General features: G+C 45.1%; 1 protein-coding gene across 1 annotated transcript in view; it reads right to left on the bottom strand.

Moving 5' to 3' along the window:
* LOC109885913 (MICOS complex subunit MIC19-like) overlaps nt 1-17,843 on the bottom strand; it is a 66,208-nt gene extending 48,365 nt beyond the window's left edge. Inside the window, exon 1 of the mRNA XM_031815382.1 lies at nt 17,647-17,843. Coding sequence (XP_031671242.1) covers nt 17,647-17,697 — 51 coding nt within the window. The 5' untranslated portion in view covers nt 17,698-17,843. The remainder of the gene's footprint in view (nt 1-17,646) is intronic.
* Between the last annotated feature and the right edge of the window lie 3,078 nt (nt 17,844-20,921).

The raw sequence follows: 20,921 nt of genomic DNA, 5'->3' as shown, positions 1-20,921 counted from the left end.
CACACACACACACAAACACACACACAAACCACCTCCTAAACCCAATACGCCACATCACCCACCACTATCTTTAATGGTATCATCCACAGATCAAATCAAAATGATGGCAGAGGATACGATGTCTCTCTTACTGGCAGCATTACAGCAACATATTACACTGAGTGGCTCTTAAACATCAGGAGAGAGCAGCCCTTCTGTTAGGAGTCCATTGGCTCTCCCCACCAGTCATTCTACCACCTTGCTAATTAGACTTAAGAGGCAGAGTTCTACAGAGGAGCAGTGAAGTTCATCACCAGCTATTACTCTCTCTAGGACAGGTTATATAGGACACCTATAATGATGGCAGATATACGATGGTCAGTAATCAACGGAAACTCCCTTTTCCCCCTCACACACACACACACACACACAAAGGAGAATTACATTTAATTCATTCAACTTTCTCGATATATGCAAGCACGCCACGGATGCCAGACGCACGCACGCACACACACACTTAAACATCATCGAGGTGTGGCAGAGACCCACAGGCCTAAGTGTCTGTCCCACCGTGTGTGTCTGTCTGGAGCAGTGAGTAATGGATAAGGATGCCCCTGGAGGTCAAAGGGCAGACCTGGGCAGGACAGAGGGCGTGTGTGCTTTTGTGTGTGTTCTTGTTTAAAGACGCTCATCACTCATAAGTCACTAGCTCAATGGCTGTGAGTAGAGCTCACATTAGGCCTGGTCTACAGCAGCTGTCCTTAAATCAGTGATGGGGGCTGATAGAAAGATGTTACCCCCCCACCCCTGGTCTCTCACCTAGACCCCGCTGCCCCTAGTGTCTATGCGACATTAAGATCAATACAGACCACAGGAGGCTGCGGAGGGGAGAACGGATCATAATAAAAGATAGCAATGGAGCAAATGGAATGTGTTTGACACACAGTAACAGACAAAAGTTTGGACATACTCTCAAGGGTTTGTCTTTACTTTGACTATTTTCTACATTGGAGAATAATAGTGAAGACAAAGCTGTCAAGGCAAAGGGCGGCTACTTTGAAGTATTCAGATATATTTGGATTTGTTTAACACTTCTTTTGGTTACTACATGATTCTGAGTGTTATTTGATAGGGTTGATGTCTTCACTATTATTCCACAATGCAAAAAATATAAAAATAAAGACATTTTTAAAGAGAAATATGTGCCTTGGTATTGATAGAGGACTGCTTTTCAGCAAGGTGCCGTGTTCCTAATGAACACCATAACTAAAACATTGCACTAAAACGTCTAGGCTAGTTAGGAACATAACTCAATTCATTTCCATCCATTTGGAATCATTTAAGGAATATCACTGAACTGCTCATGCTTGGTAAAATGATCAATATTACATTGATTCATTAGCTGATCAGCAGCTCGTGTTGTAAACCGACTGATTGATAATCCTGGCTGATTGATAATCCTGCGTTTGAGTTGCCTTCATCTCTGTCTCGGCTCCCCTGGGGCTTGTGGAAAGGGGGGGGGGGGGGGGGGGAGAGAACCTCAGGGGGATCCTACCCATCTGTCACTTTCAGCAGGCGCTAGTGTCTGAGGAGGCCCTGGTCGTTCATTACCTCCATAGTCCTGAAGTGTGGACAACAACCACACAAAGACCAAACTAGAGCCAGGGCTCTATGGAGCCATCCACAACAATGGGGAGAAAAAGACACGAGGATACAGAGTGGTGGGAGGCAGAAAACTCCCCGGTTACATCTCAAATGGCAGCATTGTCACCAAAAAGTACACTACTTTGGACCTGAGCCCTCGTGGAAAATGTAGGGAATAGGGTGCCATTTGGGACGCAGGCCTTGACCTCAGTGTAGAGGACACACTGTGTGACGTGAAGGAACAGGTTTACTGCCTTCAGAGGACAGACTCCCCTGGGGGACTGGGAACAACAGAAAGAAAGAGGGGGAAAACAATCCGGAGAGGGTCAAAGTGATGCAGGGAGGGAAGACAATGGAAGGGGTTGACAGAGAAAGAAAACAAGAGAGAAAGAGAAAAGCAAATGGCAAAAGAGATGGATGTGGAGAATCTGCTGGTGACATTGGGACCTCACGCTGGTGCTGCCGATGTAGCAGCCGGCAGGCCGCTACAACAGACCTCCGCTGGCCGGCCGGCCCCTACGACAGACCTCCGCTGGCCGGCCGGCCCCTACGACAGACCTCCGCTGGCCGGCCGGCCCCTACGACAGACCTCCGCTGGCCGGCCGGCCCCTACGACAGACCTCCGCTGGCCGGCCGGCCCCTACGACAGACCTCCGCTGGCCGGCCGGCCCCTACGACAGACCTCCGCTGGCCGGCCGGCCCCTACGACAGACCTCCGCTGGCCGGCCGGCCCCTACTACAGACCTCCGCTGCCCGACCGGCCCCTACAACAGAACTCCGCTGGCTGGCTGACTGCTTCAATAGTACTCCACTGGCTGATGTCGTAGAAATATTGGTCCAATAATATTTCTCAGAAACCGGAACTTGTGAATTCAAAATAGACTTTATTACAAAGTAACAAGCCGAGCTGGTCCATGGATCAACTGTCTTCCCAGCCTCGGCACACTCCTTTTATACAGTTTTAATCCTTAAATCACATAGTTACTCCTCTTTATGTTAATGATCAATTATTTTTTGCTTCGCGCCACTATTGTTCCCACACCCTAAATTCTTCTTTGAGGCAGGCTTTTTCCCGCCTCAACAAATCACTGAACCAATTATATTTGTGGCGCAACTGACAGTTTGGTTAAAAAAATTATAGTGGCCTCTACCAGGCTGCAGTCACAAGTAAATTCATTATATAGATTGTATCAGCACCCACCAGGCTATAGTCATAAGTACATTCATTTTTTGATTATGACATTTCTTATCCATGCATGCATCTGGATTAAAATGGGTGTCTATTTCTTTTGTATATTGGCCTTTTTATGCTATACAGGTGTGGTTACAGGTTCCTGTAAAACTTTTAATGATTCTGTTTCATTACATCATTATTTCACAATATGCTACTGAAAAAAACACCATACTGACTGCTTCAATATACCTCCACTGGCTGGCTGTCCGCTTCAATATACCTCCACTGGCTGGCTGTCCGCTTCAATAGACCTCCACTGGCTGGCTGTCCGCTTCAATAGACCTCCACTGGCTGGCTGTCCGCTTCAATAGACCTCCACTGGCTGGCTGTCCGCTTCAATAGACCTCCACTGGCTGGCTGTCCGCTTCAATAGACCTCCACTGGCTGGCTGTCCGCTTCAATAGACCTCCACTGGCTGGCTGACTGCTTCAATAGACCTCCACTGACTGGCTGGCTGTCCGCTTCAATAGACCTCCACTGGCTGGCTGGCTGTCCGCTTCAATAGACCTCCACTGGCTGGCTGTCTGCTTCAATAGACCTCCACTGGCTGGCTGTCCGCTTCAATAGACCTCCACTGGCTGGCTGGCTGTCCGCTTCAATAGACCTCCACTGACTGCCTGGCTGTCCGCTTCAATAGACCTCCACTGGCTGGCTGACTGCTTCAATAGACCTCCACTGACTGGCTGGCTGTCCGCTTCAATAGACCTCCACTGGCTGGCTGTCCGCTTCAATAGACCTCCACTGGCTGGCTGTCCGCTTCAATAGACCTCCACTGGCTGGCTGGCTGCTTCAATAGACCTCCACTGACTGGCTGGCTGTCCGCTTCAATAGACCTCCACTGGCTGGCTGTCCGCTTCAATAGACCTCCACTGACTGTCTGGCTGCTTCAATAGACCTCAATTGACTGGCTGACCGCTTCAATAGACCTCCACTGGCTGGCTGACCGCTTCAATAGACCTCCACTTTCTTCCTACTCTCTTGCTGTGTGTTCATCCACGTTACTTACTCACCTCCTCTGGTTTCCCTCTCTTCTACATCTGTCCATTCTTCTCCCATCCATCACTCAATACCTCAGCACTTCTTCACCCTCTCCATATGGTTCCAATACCTCTGGTGTACACCCTGCAACCTCCACATAACTCTCTCCCTCTCCCCCTTAAAAAGATCTAGTGTCATTAGCTAGACCAACTGTTCACTTCCAAAACAGACTCATTAATATGATTTATCCTGCAGTTAAACCATGAGAGAGAAGAGAGAAGGAAAAAAACAAGCTAACAAACAAGCCCAGAGAGTGTGGAGTGAACGCTGGTCGCCTGGGTGTACGAGGGAGCTCACTGCACAATACACACACACTTAACACTAACAGAACAGTGACCCATCTGGCCCACTAGACTTCTCACTCCTGCTCGCTTCCCTAACCTTCGGACACTCAACAGCTAGACAATTAAGGAGCGGCGGGCAATGTCTCATGGGGCCTGCAGCAATTATCAGAGCAGTTTAATAACCATGCTGTTACTCTGTGCCATTACTCTGCCAAGAGAATTTTAGATTCTTCTAATGTAAAAAAAGACAACGTATGACAAAACAAAAAGGTGAGGAAAAATATTCATACACCATCTGTTTCCAGATCCCTCTTGAGCAAGGCTGATTCTGATTCCATCTCAGCTTCAGAAACTTTTACAATAACTAGCGTTTCAAAAATAGTCCAACATCACCCGCACCGCAGCCGCCCGTTGCTTCCGAGGCTGTAAATTGACTTTACAAGCACTCTGTCAGAAAGCAGCTTTCCTGACACCTGCATTCATCCATCAATCCAAGCCAGCCATAGATCAGCTGCCCGCTTCTGGCAGCCAGCCATGCCAATTAGCTGCTGGGGTGAGGCAACTGCGCCCGCCACTGCCCGTGCCAGCCACAGGTCCTGCCAATTAGGTCTGACCTCTGCCTGACCAAATACTGGCGCTGACACATTGGCACTGCGTGTGGGCATCACAGTCTGGATGGACCAGGGCAGAGTGGGCAGTAAGTAATGGCTAGTCAACAGGCACTCCCAGAGAGAGAATGTGGCACACACACAGCAGGGATTCATATCCTTTGATTGGATGTCAGTTGCCTATTAGCGCTAACACACACACACACACACACACACACACACACTTTCGACTCCAACACATAAAGCCCTTGTGAGTCCCCCAGATAAAGAGAGGCAGGTTTGCAGATGAGCAGCACCTCCAGTGGCAGGGGAATGAGACAGACTGACTGGTTTCTGAAGGACACACTGCTAACATGACTGACCCCTAAAGCCAAGGACACACTGCTAACATGACTGACAGCTAAAACCAAGGACACACTGCTAACATGACTGACCCCTAAAGCCAAGGACACACTGCTAACATGACTGACCCCTAAAACCAAAGACACACTGCTAACATGACTGACCGCTAAAGCCAAGGACACACTGCTAACATGATTGACCGCTAAAACCAAGGACACACGGCTAACATGACTGACCCCTAAAGCCAAGGACACACTGCTAACATGACTGACCCCTAAAGCCAAGGACACACTGCTAACATGACTGACAGCAAAAACCAAGGACACACTGCTAACATGACTGACAGCAAAAACCAAGGACACACTGCTAACATGACTGACAGCTAAAACCATGGACACACTGCTAACATGACTGACCGCTAAAGCCAAGGACACACTGCTAACATGACTGACCCCTAAAGCCAAGGACACACTGCTAACATGACTGACCCCTAAAGCCAAGGACACACTGCTAACATGACTGACTAAACCTAACTCCAGATGTTACATATGCTCCACCATAGCTCACAAGGTTAAGGAATATTCAGTTGAAGAGGTTTCTGAAAGAGACATATATTCTCATCTGGGAACACAGAACTAACTAGCATAGAACCAAATATAGCACACCCCTTTCCATTTATGGTGACAGTCTGTCACAAGACAGACTATATTCTATTGGATGCCGAGCAGACTTGCCTCTCGTATTACACCATGTAGTAGTAGTCTTCTTCCCCTGTTTATCTGACTCCAAACTAAAGACACGGAGGAGGATTCTTCCCCTGTTTATCTGACTCCAAACTAAAAGACACGGAGGAGGATTCTTCCCCTGTTTATCTGACTCCAAACTAAAGACACGACTAAAGACACGGAGGAGGATTCTTTCCCTGTTTATCTGACTCCAAACTAAAAGACACGGAGGAGGATTCTTCCCCTGTTTATCTGACTCCAAACTAAAGACACGGAGGAGGATTCTTCCCCTGTTTATCTGACTCCAAACTAAAAGACACGGAGGAGGATTCTTCCCCTGTTTATCTGACTCCAAACTAAAGACACGGAGGAGGATTCTTCCCCTGTTTATCTGACTCCAAACTAAAGACACGGAGGAGGATTCTTCCCCTGTTTATCTGACTCCAAACTAAAGACACGGAGGAGGATTCTTCCCCTGTTTATCTGACTCCAAACTAAAGACACGGAGGAGGATTCTTCCCCTGTTTATCTGACTCCAAACTAAAGACACGGAGGAGGATTCTTCCCCTGTTTATCTGACTCCAAACTAAAGACACGGAGGAGGATTCGCTTCATGGATTTCTCTTGCTCCCTGGTGGAATCTTTTTATTTTGTTGAAAAAGGGGGAGGCTGTTTTTCAAATGCCACCTACAAGTCCATCCAATTCAAAACCCAGCAAGTCTCCTCTAATACCTGGGAAATTAAATTGTGGTCCATTATCAGCAGGGCCCAGTAGGCTGTATGTACAACGCAACAGCATTTGAAGTACACGTTTGTGCAAAGGGGACATTTGCTGGAGACGGCACTTTTTCTAAGGAAGAGAGGGAAGGAGAGAGAGGAAGGGGAAGAGAGAAGAGTGGGAGAGGGGTGGTGGTTGTGTAAGCTTAACGGAAGTCATTTTCAGGCCAGCCGAGCATCAAATGAAGACAGTTTAACTGGAGCATAGGTAGATTTTACGCTGGCAGGGAGAGAAGATGGGCTTGAGGGAGACCGAGGGAGAGCAGTCGTCACGCGTTACATTAAACCCCACTGTTAGCTAGAAAGAAAGGACTTCATGCCAACTCACATTAAAGCCTGGTTATATTGATAGGGCAGACAAACAAAGACAGAGATTTAACCTGGTTACCGCTTCAGACTGCCATTATATCATCAGACTGCCATCATCAAGATAATAAGATACTGATAACTATGACAACAGTAATTGTGGTCCATTCAGTTAAAGTGGTAAGATAAACAACAGGAGTGTATAATTGGATGCAACATATGAGATGGGATAACAATCCACAGGCTTGGAGGTCCATTCTATATTTCTGTTCAGAGGAGCCTTCAAATAACAGTCTAGAAATCAACAACCGTTTGTTCTTCACGGCACAAAAAAGCAATGCGACCGGTAACGGCGTTATGAAAAAAGCAATGCGACCGGTAACGGCGTTATGAAAAAAGCAATGCGACCGGTAACGGCGTTATGAAAAAAGCAATGCGACCGGTAACGGCGTTATGAAAAAAACAATGCGACCGGTAACGGCGTTATGAAAAAAGCAATGCGACCGGTAACGGCGTTATGAAAAAAGCAATGCGACCGGTAATGGTCGGGGCGGCAGCGTAGCCTAGTGGTTAGAGCGTTGGACTAGTAACCGGAAGGTTGTGAGTTCAAACTCCCGAGCTGACAAGGTACAAATCTGTCATTCTGCCCCTGAACAGGCAGTTAACCCCCTGTTCCTAGGCTGCCATTGAAAATAAGAATGTGTTCTTAACTGACTTGCCTAGTTAAATAAAGGTTAAATAAAAAAATTAAATAAAAAATTATATGAAAAAAGCAAACACCTGCTGCTATTCCACCGACTTCTTTGCGGAAGTGAAGGCGGCCATTTTACACTTTAAGCATATATTTTAAAAGGAGGGCTTTTTTGAGGGGGACTCTGACAAATCCGCCACTGTGGACCGTGGAGCTCAAGATGGATGACTCTGGGTTTGATTGAAATGTCTGCCTTGGGGTTGAGCCTGTGTCTGGACTGGAATGGTGTGGCTCGTGATTGATTGGCTGTTCTGAGAGTTTTCGACTCCGGAGGGCAAGAATCGTTGAAAAGCAAAAAGGGATGGCGAAGTCTATGATTTCATTGTAGAGCAGACACACGGACGGACATGCAGACTGTGACTGTGTCTGGAGAAGTCTATGATTTCATTGAAGAGCAGACACACGGACGGACATGCAGACTGTGACTGTGTCTGGAGAAGTCTATGATTTCATTGAAGAGCAGACACACGGACGGACATGCAGACTGACTGTGTCTGGAGAAGTCTATGATTTCATTGTAGAGCAGACACACGGACGGACATGCAGACTGTGACTGTGTCTGGAGAAGTCTATGATTTCATTGTAGAGCAGACACACGGACGGACATGCAGACTGACTGTGTCTGGAGAAGTCTATGATTTCATTGTAGAGCAGACACACGGACGGACATGCAGACTGTGACTGTGTCTGGAGAAGTCTATGATTTCATTGTAGAGCAGACACACGGACGGACATGCAGACTGACTGTGTCTGGAGAAGTCTATGATTTCATTGTAGAGCAGACACACGGACCGACATGCAGACTGTGACTGTGTCTGGAGAAGTCTATGATTTCATTGTAGAGCAGACACACGGACGGACATGCAGACTGACTGTGTCTGGAGAAGTCTATGATTTCATTGTAGAGCAGACACACGGACGGACATGCAGACTGTGACTGTGTCTGGAGAAGTCTATGATTTCATTGTAGAGCAGACACACGGACGGACATGCAGACTGACTGTGTCTGGAGAAGTCTATGATTTCATTGTAGAGCAGACACACGGACCGACATGCAGACTGTGACTGTGTCTGGAGAAGTCTATGATTTCATTGTAGAGCAGACACACGGACGGACATGCAGACTGACTCTGTCTGGAGAAGTCTATGATTTCATTGTAGAGCAGACACACGGACCGACATGCAGACTGTGACTGTGTCTGGAGAAGTCTATGATTTCATTGTAGAGCAGACACACGGACGGACATGCAGACTGACTGTGTCTGGTGAAGTCTATGATTTCATTGTAGAGCAGACACACGGACAGACATGCAGACTGTGACTGTGTCTGGTGGCGTATGTCATACGTCAATGTCCTTTTCTCTTCCTCATTGGTTACCATTCACAGCATGATTAGACTAGACTACAGTTGATTAGCCTAACATTCACACTGCTACTGGTCAGGAAGTACTGTGCTGCTTTGCTTAAAGCTTACACAGGCATTATTCATATTCAAATCAGTGATTAATAATGATGTGTTTTTTGTGTGGAACTTAACTCATCATTCCTTCAGGACTGAGATACGAACCATCAAATGGCTGCAACATACTCCACTTGAATAACATACCGGTAACTCATCAACAACAACAAACGGGACTGTTTTGAAGTGCTTTTGTTATGAAATATTCATTTCTACGAGAGAGAAAAAATCCCATCAAAAAACGCACGTCCTTTGAACCACTCCATTGCGTCCGGTTCTAGAAGACTGTACTACAGTTTAAGTGTTTTTTCTATAATGAAACCCCTTCTATCCATGTTGCCTCCAACCTTTACACACACATCCGCCTGAGTGGCAGAACCCACGTGAGCCTTCACACAGTGGCATGTTCCCCAGCTATAGGACTGGTACATACGGCTGCTGCGAGAACAATAAACAATGCTTAGCGCTTCCTAGTTTAAATTACCGTGGCAGCACCTTAGGGCAGGGGTGTCAAACTCCTTCCATAGGGGAGTATCTGCTGCTTTGAGTTTTTTCCTGTAAATTTGTGTCCAATTAAAGACCTAGACAACCAGGCGAGAGGGCTTCCTAACTAATCAGTGACCTTAACAGATCAATCAAAGACTAGAGAGGAGTAAAAACCTGCAGACACTCGGCTCTCCGTGGAATGAGTTTGACACCTGTGCCTTAGGGGAATACAGTTACACAAGGGAAGCAGAGAGAAGTGGGAAGTCAGGGGGAAATGTCTTATTAACGTCGTCGGAACAGGAGGAACAGGATTTATTAACGTCTCAGGGGAGTGGGTTTTATTAACGTCTCAGGGGGAACGGGATTTATTAACGTCTCAGGAGCAGGGGGAATGGGTTTTATTAACATAGTAGGAGCAGGGGGAATGGGTTTTAGTAACGTCTCAGGGGGAATGGGTTTTATTAGCGTCGTAGCAGCGGGGGGAATGGGTTTTAGTAACGTCTCAGGGGGAATGGGTTTTATTAACGTCTCAGGAATAGGGGAAATGGGTTTTATTAACATCGTAGGAGGAACGGGATTTATTAACGTCTCAGGAGGAACGGGATTTATTAACGTCTCAGGAGGAACGGGATTTATTAACGTCTCAGGGGAAATGGGTTTTATTAACATCGTAGGAGCAGGGGGAAATGGGTTTTATTAACGTCTCAGGGGGAACGGGATTTATTAACGTCTCAGGGGGAACGGGATTTATTAACGTCTCAGGGGGAACGGGATTTATTAACGTCTCAGGAGGAACGGGCTTTATTAACGTCTCAGGGGGAAATGGGCTTTATTAACGTCTCAGGGGGAAATGGGTTTTATTAACGTCTCAGGGGGAACGGGATTTATTAGCGTCGTAGGAGCAGGGGGAATGGGTTTTAGTAATGTCTCAGGGGAAATGGGTTTTATTAACGTCGTAGAAGAGGGGAAGCGGTAATTGAAATGTTCTGAAGAGACTAGCGGGAATAGTAGAGACTAGCGGGAATAGTAGAGACTAGCGGGAATAGTAGAGACTAGCGGGAATAGTAGAGACTAGCGGGAATAGTAGAGACTAGCGGGAATAGTAGAGACTAGCGGGAATAGTAGAGACTAGCGGGAATAGTAGAGACTAGCGGGAATAGTAGAGACTAGCGGGAATAGTAGAGACTAGCGGGAATAGTAGAGACTAGCGGGAATAGTATAGACTAGCGGGAATAGTATAGGTGTGTGATAATGCGCTGACACAGATCCTCAAGTCTGTGTACTGGACTACGTAGAGATACTGTGGGTTGAACGTATGATACAGGCAGCACAAAGGTCTAAAGAAAAACACAACAAATGCTTTGAGTTTGGAAGTCAACATCCAGTCAACCTCCAAATCACAGAACTCTATAGTCATAAATTATTCTTAGTCATAAAGGCGTATGGCTATCAATGTTAGAAATAAAACAGGAACATCCAGGCTACTAGCCTATACAGCCTTGTGTGTGTGTGTGTGTGTGTGTGTGTGTGTGTGTGTGTCCACTCAGGCTTAAATGGCCATCGAGGCAATTCCCCTGGAAGGCCGCGTAATTGGTGGCTAATGCCATGGCGGTGTTGCCATTACAGGATGGCGTGGGGAGCATGCGAGCACAGTACACCTCTACCACTGTGTGTGATGTACCAGGGGTTCTATAGGGCCCTGCTGCCGTGGCGACGTGACATGCATCCTGATGAGAAGACCAATCAATACCTCGTAGAATCAGGAGACTGAGGAGAGAAAACACAACAACTAGCGCTTTCTTCTACCGCTCCAGCCTGACTTATGTAGAGCTTATGTAGGCTAGCCTCTATACCCGGTCCTTACTTCTTCACCTGCACTCCTCTTCCTCCACTCTGTTTCTCTTCATCCTCTATCTTATTCACCTGCTCTCCTCTTCCCATCCCCTCTTCATCCTCTATCACCTAGTATTCCAATCACTCCCCTTACAACCCGTTTCACTGACATTCCTCCATGGAATAAATCCAGCCTGTCTCTGGTTATATGCTGGAACACAGTATTTCCTTCCCAAGATTTAACAATAAGACCAAGGTGTTTCTTTATAATTGGGAAGAAAATACACTTTCTGTAATAGCAAAGCAGCACTTTTTGTAGATCCAGGGACAGGCTTGCTAAGAACCAAATCCCACAATAGCGTAAGAGTTGCAGCCTTGCAGTGGTGTGGGCTTATAGAGAAGACATTTAAAGCTTCTCTAACCGGTAATGTAGCACAGGTTCCTCTAGCTCAGTGGCTCCCAACCTTGTCCTTTCTAGGGGACCACCAAATCACCATCAAAAGCTCGAGGACCACCATTCCCATAGTGTTAGAATTGTTTTACATTAAACATCTTAGCGGTCAAATTTAGACCTCATGTTATCAGTGAACGTAGCAGATGAAATGTATTACAGATGGATGTTTGTATTGTGAAAAGTAATGTATAACTGTTTATAACAGGTTGAAAACCACTGCTCTAGCTGAATGTAAAACTGTTTATAACAGGTTGAAAACCACTGCTCTAGCTGAATGTAAAACTGTTTATAACAGGTTGAAAACCACTGCTCTAGCTGAATGTAAAACTGTTTATAACAGGTTGAAAACCACTGCTCTAGCTGAATGTAAAACTGTTTATAACAGGTTGAAAACCACTGCTCTAGCTGAATGTAAAACTGTTTATAACAGGTTGAAAACCACTGCTCTAGCTGAATGTAAAACTGTTTATAACAGGTTGAAAACCACTGCTCTAGCTGAATGTAAAACTGTTTATAACAGGTTGAAAACCACTGCTCTAGCTGAATGTATAACTGTTTATAACAGGTTGAAAACCACTGCTCTAGCTGAATGTATAACTGTTTATAACAGGTTGAAAACCACTGCTCTAGCTGAATGTAAAACTGTTTATAACAGATTGAAAACCACTGCTCTAGCTGAATGTAAAACTGTTTATAACAGGTTGAAAACCACTGCTCTAGCTGAATGTAAAACTGTTTATAACAGGTTGAAAACCACTGCTCTAGCTGAATGTAAAACTGTTTATAACAGGTTGAAAACCACTGCTCTAGCTGAATGTAAAACTGTTTATAACAGGTTGAAAACCACTGCTCTAGCTGAATGTAAAACTGTTTATAACAGGTTGAAAACCACTGCTCTAGCTGAATGTAAAACTGTTTATAACAGGTTGAAAACCACTGCTCTAGCTGAATGTAAAACTGTTTATAACAGGTTGAAAACCACTGCTCTAGCTGAATGTAAAACTGTTTATAACAGGTTGAAAACCACTGCTCTAGCTGAATGTAAAACTGTTTATAACAGGTTGAAAACCACTGCTCTAGCTGAATGTAAAACTGTTTATAACAGGTTGAAAACCACTGCTCTAGCTGAATGTAAAACTGTTTATAACAGGTTGAAAACCACTGCTCTAGCTGAATGTAAAACTGTTTATAACAGGTTGAAAACCACTGCTCTAGCTGAATGTAAAACTGTTTATAACAGGTTGAAAACCACTGCTCTAGCTGAATGTAAAACTGTTTATAACAGGTTGAAAACCACTGCTCTAGCTGAATGTAAAACTGTTTATAACAGGTTGAAAACCACTGCTCTAGCTGAATGTAAAACTGTTTATAACAGGTTGAAAACCACTGCTCTAGCTGAATGTAAAACTGTTTATAACAGGTTGAAAACCACTGCTCTAGCTGAATGTAAAACTGTTTATAACAGGTTGAAAACCACTGCTCTAGCTGAATGTAAAACTGTTTATAACAGGTTGAAAACCACTGCTCTAGCTGAATGTAAAACTGTTTATAACAGGTTGAAAACCACTGCTCTAGCTGAATGTAAAACTGTTTATAACAGGTTGAAAACCACTGCTCTAGCTGAATGTAAAATGGTGGTTCCATAGGAACACCATGAATGATCAAGCTGGGCTTTATCAATGACCAGAGAGCATTGATTTGATAAATGTGCTCTGCTAAGTGCAGGGCGGTGGTACGGCAAATTACTTCACAAATCATCTATGAAAGCACCATCTAGGCCGCAACGTGGGCTTAGTACAGCAACCATGCTGCTCCCAAGGGCCCGTTTTCAAATCCTTTGCGACAATTTGACATTTCCCATTACAAACGCGTTACGTAGTGTCCGTGTCGTGCGATGTAAAGGTAACACACTGATTGACCCATGTTGGAACGATACATATACACAGTTAGGGGTCATCACCAAAGCGTTTCACGTGCTCCATGTGTAAATGTAGCTTGTATCTATGCCAACCTCATATTTAAAATGTCTACAGAGAAATACATTATTCAGAGTGTCTGTACATTATTCTGAATATCAATCATGAAGTCAGAGTGAACATACTTCTGTAATGAAACTGCTTATTTTTTCCCCATTTTAAAGCACTGTGCTACTTCAAAGACAGTTGGGGAAGTGTCTTGGCGGCTGAAGAGAGACTGGTAGATTCCCAAATGACACCCTATTCCCTTTATACTGCACTACTTGTGACAAAAGCAGTGCACTAGAAAGGGAATATGGTGCCAATTGGGACGTAGCCATTGAGGAGAGAGAGACAGCCGTCCCAGAGTTAACACCGAAAAATGACAATGAGGGAAGAAGGCGGGCGACTAGGCTGTCTTTTAAAGGGAAAAGTCCATTTCCAGTTGAAAAGAACAGCGGGCATATGAGAGGACTGACAGCCTTGACAATTACATGAGTAAAATAGGCGCAGACTCGGTGATAACCCCTCGGATTCTATTAAACTCCAGAACTCTAAATGAATTCTCAAACAGGGAAATCATCACACACTTTCTGCTAAAAGAACAGACTTTCCCTCCTCTTCTGCTCTTTACTCCAGTGTGAGAGAGAGACAGAAACAGAAGTGTCAAAAAGAATGTTGTCTGTGTGCAAATATCTGTGAGAGTGTGTGTGTGCTCAATTTGCATGTACCCACTCATTTTAATACCCAGCTCCAGTCTCCTGGGACACCCAGCTCCAGTCTCCTGGGACACCCAGCTCTAATCTCCTGGGACACCCAGCTCCAGTCTCTTGGGGGGAGCGTGTTAAAAGATGGTAAAGGCCCAGGGTTAACCTTGGAGCCAGTTAACTCTTTATTACTGCCACTGCTGTGACGTGTAATTAGAGGACTGCCGCTGCTGTGACCTGTACTATAAGGACCGCCGCTGCTGTGACCTGTACTACAAGGACCGCCGCTCCTGTGACCTGTACTACAAGGACTGCCGCTCCTGTGACCTGTACTACAAGGACTGCCGCTCCTGTGACCTGTACTACAAGGACTGCCGCTGCTGTGACCCGTTCTACAGTCCAGTACTGCTGTATACTGATAGTTCTCTCTGGTGGACAGAAGCATGTAACAGTACTGGTAACTTAACATCTGTCAGATGTCATGTCTCACCTTGAACCTTAACCCAGAGCGCAGGTTTTTCCTCACTGATCATCTGGACAAATCACCACTTCACATCTTGCGAATTTCAGAAGGGGAGGGGACATTTGGCCCACAGACTTGCCCAGAACTCGCAAAGAGAGGGAGGTGGAGCTACCGCCCTGCTTCCGTTCCCCATTGTAGTATCTTTTGGAAAACGTTGGCCCCCAGAACTGGAGCCCAGCCAACTTGTTGTTGTAAACACATGCCAACTTGTTGTTGTAAACACATGCCAACTTGTTGTTGGCAGGGCTACAGTCCATATGACTGATCTGAGCTATCCGGACATTATTTTAAACAGCACCAAGAGAGGACAGACACTTACATGGAGATACATGGCTGGTCCTATCCCTCCCTCCCTCCCTCCCTCCTATCCCTCCCTCCTATCCCTCCCTCCCTCCTATCCCTCCCTCCTATCCCTCCCTCCTATCCCTCCCTCCCAAAAGAAATCATTAAATTAAAGATGACAAAGAACAAAACAGCTCTCTTCACAGATGCTGAAGGCGTATAGAGTCCCCGCTCTTCCTCCCCAACTCCCTCACTTTTACATTTTTTCGATTGGATCGTCGTTCCGAGCGAGGGATCCCTGATACACTCATCCTGCGGCGTGGTGGAATCGCGGCACGCCATGGCGTCTCGGCCACCCAAAATGATTCATTTTTCTATTACAGCAATGAGCGTGTGAAATGAGCTATATAATCAATAGCGTAGGTTTGTAAACAGGGCCCGTTCTCCGGGGAGCGTGTTGTGCATGTGTGTGTGTGTGCGCCGGTTGTGAGAGAATCTGTTGGCTGTCAAGGCAATGCAGGTATGACGCTGGTCTTGCTATATGTTTACAGGGGCTATTTACAGCAGATAAAGCCATAACTCTCTAAAATGAGGGTGGCTTTCTCAGACACAACATCATAAAGGAAATAAGGGGACAGTGAAATATAAGAGGGCCCTGTAGGAAGATCAATTTCAGTTTAACCTAATCATATAGTGGTGATCATCACAATGCTATGGTGGAAGTAAAACCCCTCATTTCTCAGGTCTCTGAGGGGCTAGCGCGCGCGTGTGTGTGTGTGTGTGTGTTCGTTCGTGTGTCTAAGAGTAATCAATCATTTGGCGGGTGCTTATATTTGTCCTGTTACACATTTGTATTAGTGTGTAATGCAAATGCTCTTATTGCGTGTGTGTGTGTAAGGGGTCACACAGGTCAGACGGCTCTATAGACTTCAGTTCACGGCTATGCTCACACACCCGACATGTGTCACCGCTCCAGTCGTGACCTGTCAATTACCACATATGGATGTGTGTGTGTGTGTGTGTGTGTGTGTGTGTGTGTGTGTGTGTGTGTGTGTGTGTGTGTGTGTTTAACCAATGATGGAAGGGAGCAATATTTAATATGAAAGAAGTGTCATTTCTATGCATTCAAGCTAGAATACAAAAATACATGACTGGTTCCTGCTAAACTGCCCAATTAACAGTGCAGCCATTTAAATTCTAACCTCCTGTACCTCTTCCTGTCCTCAGAAGAGTATTAACAGCACTGCAAGACATTTGCTAAGTAGTTTCAACAGAAGTTATATGAAGGGCACAGCTCCAAGAGCCAGACAAAATGTGAATATCATCTGTAGATGAAAAGCTAAAAAGTGGTCAAACTTGGAAATGTTCAAATGTAGCCGACTGGTCATGTTTCAGTGGAGTACAGTATAGCATTAGGATGCCCAGCAGAACAAGATGTTTTACAGATACTAAGATAATACTATATAGTCCTCATGTTTCAGTGGAGTACAGTATAGCATTAGGATGCCCAGCAGAACAAGATGTTTTACAGATACTAAGATAATACTATATAGTCCTCATGTTTCAGTGGAGTACAGTATAGCATTAGGATGCCCAGCAGAACAAGATGTTTTACAGATACTAAGATAATACTATATAGTCCTCATGTTTCAGTGGAGTACAGTATAGCATTAGGATGCCCAGCAGAACAAGATGTTTTACAGATACTAAGATAATACTATATAGTCCTCATGTTTCAGTGGAGTACAGTATAGCATTAGGATGCCCAGCAGAACAAGATGTTTTACAGATACTAAGACAATACTATATAGTCCTCATGTTTCAGTGGAGTACAGTATAGCATTAGGATGCGCAGCAGAACAAGATGTTTTACAGATACTAAGATAATACTATAGAGTCCTCATGTTTCAGTGGAGTACAGTATAGCATTAGGATGCCCAGCGGAACAAGATGTTTTACAGATACTAAGATAATACTATATAGTCCTCTGTTTTGGTTATGGGATGGTCCCACCTATGAGGAGCACAGTGATCATCACCCTGGTTACAGAGGGGAATGAGCTGCCATCAGGGCCATTACAGTCATCAACCCCTAGCTAGTGGGTGTACAGGCATTTGTTCCAGCCCAGCACTAAAACACTTAATTCACATCTGGTCTTGATGACTGTGAAAGTCAGTGTTAGTGCTGGGCTGAAACTGGAACAAAACCAATTGACGAAGGGGGGGGTTGAGAAACGGTTGGAGGGGGTTAGGGACTTACGTAAAGCTGGGTGCGTAGCCTCTCATCCTCAGCGCTGACCTTCTCCCTCATGACAGCCTGCGTCAGGGTATTATGGGTCGTGGCTCTCTCCAGCTCCAGGATACGACCCACCTCATCCTTCACACTGGCCTGGGCCTCAGCCTCAGCAAAGGATGCAGCATGGACCTTCTCCTCCTCCAGCCTGACAGAGACAGACAGTTAACATTTACAACACTAGACAAAGGACAGACGCACATAAGCATACGCAAGCAGACACGTACACACACACACACACACACACACGATATACACACACACACACACACACACACACACACGATATACACACAAACATACACAGCTCAAGTTTATGAACTGAAAAGTAGTGTGTGTAATTATTAATTATAATTTTGCTGAGTTTGATAGTCACATTGTTTCTTGTAAGTGAATATCTCAGGAATAGTTAAACGAGTTGTCAGGACTATAATAATTTGTATCACATTAAATAAGAGCTCATCAGGAAATGTCCTCTGTAGTGGCCACCCAGATGCCATTACTATGTTATTCACCTAAATGAAACATTAGTTCCATAAATGAGCCTTTTAGCCCATACGTGTCCTCCTATGACTTGGACGTTATGGTGAACACTCACTAGTCTTTCCCTCTCATTTTAGTAGATGTACTTTGCCGTAATGATCTGATCACACCATGCAACGAGGGATGTAGCCGACAGTCAGAGAGGGAAAATGGACAGTGTTGATAGGCAGGTGAACTGTCCAAAGGGGTTTCAAGGTAAAAGTGGGAGGCGGGATTAGGTTGTCTCCTGTCCTCCTTGCTTGGCAGAGATCTCAGAAAAGAAGGCAACTTCATAACATGTACTGTATATGCCATATCAAATAATCAATTGGACTTCCCGAATGTAGTATTTTAGCTGTGACAGAACGTACATGTGTTGTTGTAGATTTGCGTTATTCCAGAAAGTTCTATCAGGTGCTGCAGTGAGTGGGAGGGGGCTGTATAACCACGTGACGTAGCTCTACCTCACTCTCCCTGAGTGAAAGAGGTGAGCACTTTGACAGACAGTCCAATGAGTCAGAGGGGTTTAGGAACAGGCACATTTTGCCGTTATTCCCCTTTAAATCCACAAGCTGGTCTTGTGGTTCGCCAGCTGGCAGAAAGAGGGCGACACTGAAGACTTTACAGTTGAAAATGACAAAGGGTCAAAAGAAAGGTTATGTCAGATGATGATCAATTTAAATTTGAAAGCTATGATGCAGTAGGTTTTTCTAACCAAGTCTGGTTTTGCTTTGAAATGCCTCAAAGCCCTAAGTTGAGATTCATTTAGACGTGACACTTTCCTGCGAAACCCCCCCAAGGACATATTTACATAGGAAGAGTGCAGTGTTATTTTGAGCTGGTAAACCTGCACACACTTCCCACCAGGCAGTTGGAACGATGCAACTTTTTGAAGCGTCACTAGGCATTAGATTCTTATAGTTGCCTGGCAACACGTTCATCGCTACACTGCGCTGGTGTGATTGGTGAAGGAAGGTCCCTGAACAGTGAGATCCAAACTGTTCCTCTGTTTAGAATCAAACACACCAGCCTAATATACAGTGCATTCATAAAGTATTCAGACGCCTTAACCTTTTCCACATTTTGTTAGGTAACAGCCTTATTCTAAAATTAATTACATAGATTTTTCCCCTCATCAATGTACACACAATACCCCATAATGACAAAGTAAAACCTTTTTGGGGGACATTTATGCAAATGTCTTCAAAAATAAATAATTTACACAAGTATTCAGACCCTTTAGTCAGTACTTTTTGAAGCACCTTTGGCAGCAATTACAGCTTGAGTCTTCTTGGGTATGACGCTACAAGCTTGGGACATCTGTATTTGGGCAGTTTCTCCCGTTCTTCTCTGCAGATCCTCTCAAGCTCTGTCAGGCTGGATGGGGAATGTTGCTGCACAGCTATTTTCAGGTCTCTCCAGAGATGTTCGATCGTGTTCAAGTCCGGGCTCTGGCTGGGCCACTCAAGGACATTCAGAGATTTGTCCTGAAGCCACTCCTGAGTTGTATTGGCTGTGTGCTTATGGTCATTGTCCGGTTGGAAGGTGAACCTTTGCCCAGGTCTAAGGTCCTGAGCGCTCTGGAGTGGGCTGTCATGTGCCTTTTACTGAGGAGTGGCTTCCGTCTGGCAACTCTACCATAAAAGCCTAATTGATGGAGTGCTGCAGAGATGGTTGTCTTTCTGGAAGGTTCTGCCATCTCCACAGAGGAACTCTGGAGCTCGGTCAGAGTGACCATTGGGTCGTTGGTCTCCGCCCTGACCAAGGCCCTTCTCCCCTGATTGCTCAGTTTGGCCGGCAGCGAGCTCTAGGAAGAGTCTTGGTGGTTCCAAACTTCTTCCACTTACGAATGATGGAGGACCCTGTGTTCTTGGTGACCTTCAATAATGCAGTAATGTATTGGTATCCTTCCCCAGATCTGTGCCTCGACACAATCCTGTCTCGGAGCTCTACGGACAATTCCTTTGACCTTATGGCATGATTTTTGCTCTGACATGTACTGTCAACTGTGGGACCTTATATAGACAGGTGTGTGCCTTTCCAAATCAAGTTAATTTACCACGGGTGGACTCCAATCAAGTTATAGAAACATCAAGGATGCTCAATGGAAACAGGATGCACCTGAGCTCAATTTCAAGTCTCATACCAAAGGGTCTGAATACTTATGTAAATAAGGTATTTCTGTTTCAATACATTTGCAAACATTTTTTAATACTGTTTTCACTTTGTCATTATGGGGGATTGTGTGTAGATTGATTACATAATTTTTTCTCATCATTTTTAGAATAAGGCTGTAACGTAACAAAATGTGGAACAAAGGGTCTGAATACTTTCCGAAGGCACTGGAAGTGAAGTAAAGACACACTGAACCACTGAGGAGAAATGTGGGTGTAATTAGCCTACAATACTGAAATATATCAAATCAACTACGTTGACCTATGCTCTAAAATAGAACTTAAACTATTCTATGGCTTAAACAGTAACAGGAAGGCTAGAAATCACAGATAGATGGGTGGTCCGATAGTGATCAACCAAAGTTAAAATAACATTCCTATGACCAGCAGTCCACAACAATCCATCATTAAACTGATAGACGAATCAAACAGTTCATCATCCACCACTAAGACCTTCTATAGGTTGACTGGCCCTGGGTGAAATGGTCCAATATACAGCTGATGTTTGGCCTGCTACCTCTGATGTCAGAGAGCAGGGGGGAGCAA

This window comes from Oncorhynchus kisutch, unplaced genomic scaffold (assembly GCF_002021735.2).
Source record: "Oncorhynchus kisutch isolate 150728-3 unplaced genomic scaffold, Okis_V2 Okis09a-Okis19a_hom, whole genome shotgun sequence".
Taxonomy (NCBI): domain Eukaryota; kingdom Metazoa; phylum Chordata; class Actinopteri; order Salmoniformes; family Salmonidae; genus Oncorhynchus; species Oncorhynchus kisutch.
Note: the sequence above shows the minus strand (reverse complement) of the source record. Positions and strands in the feature narration are given on the sequence as shown.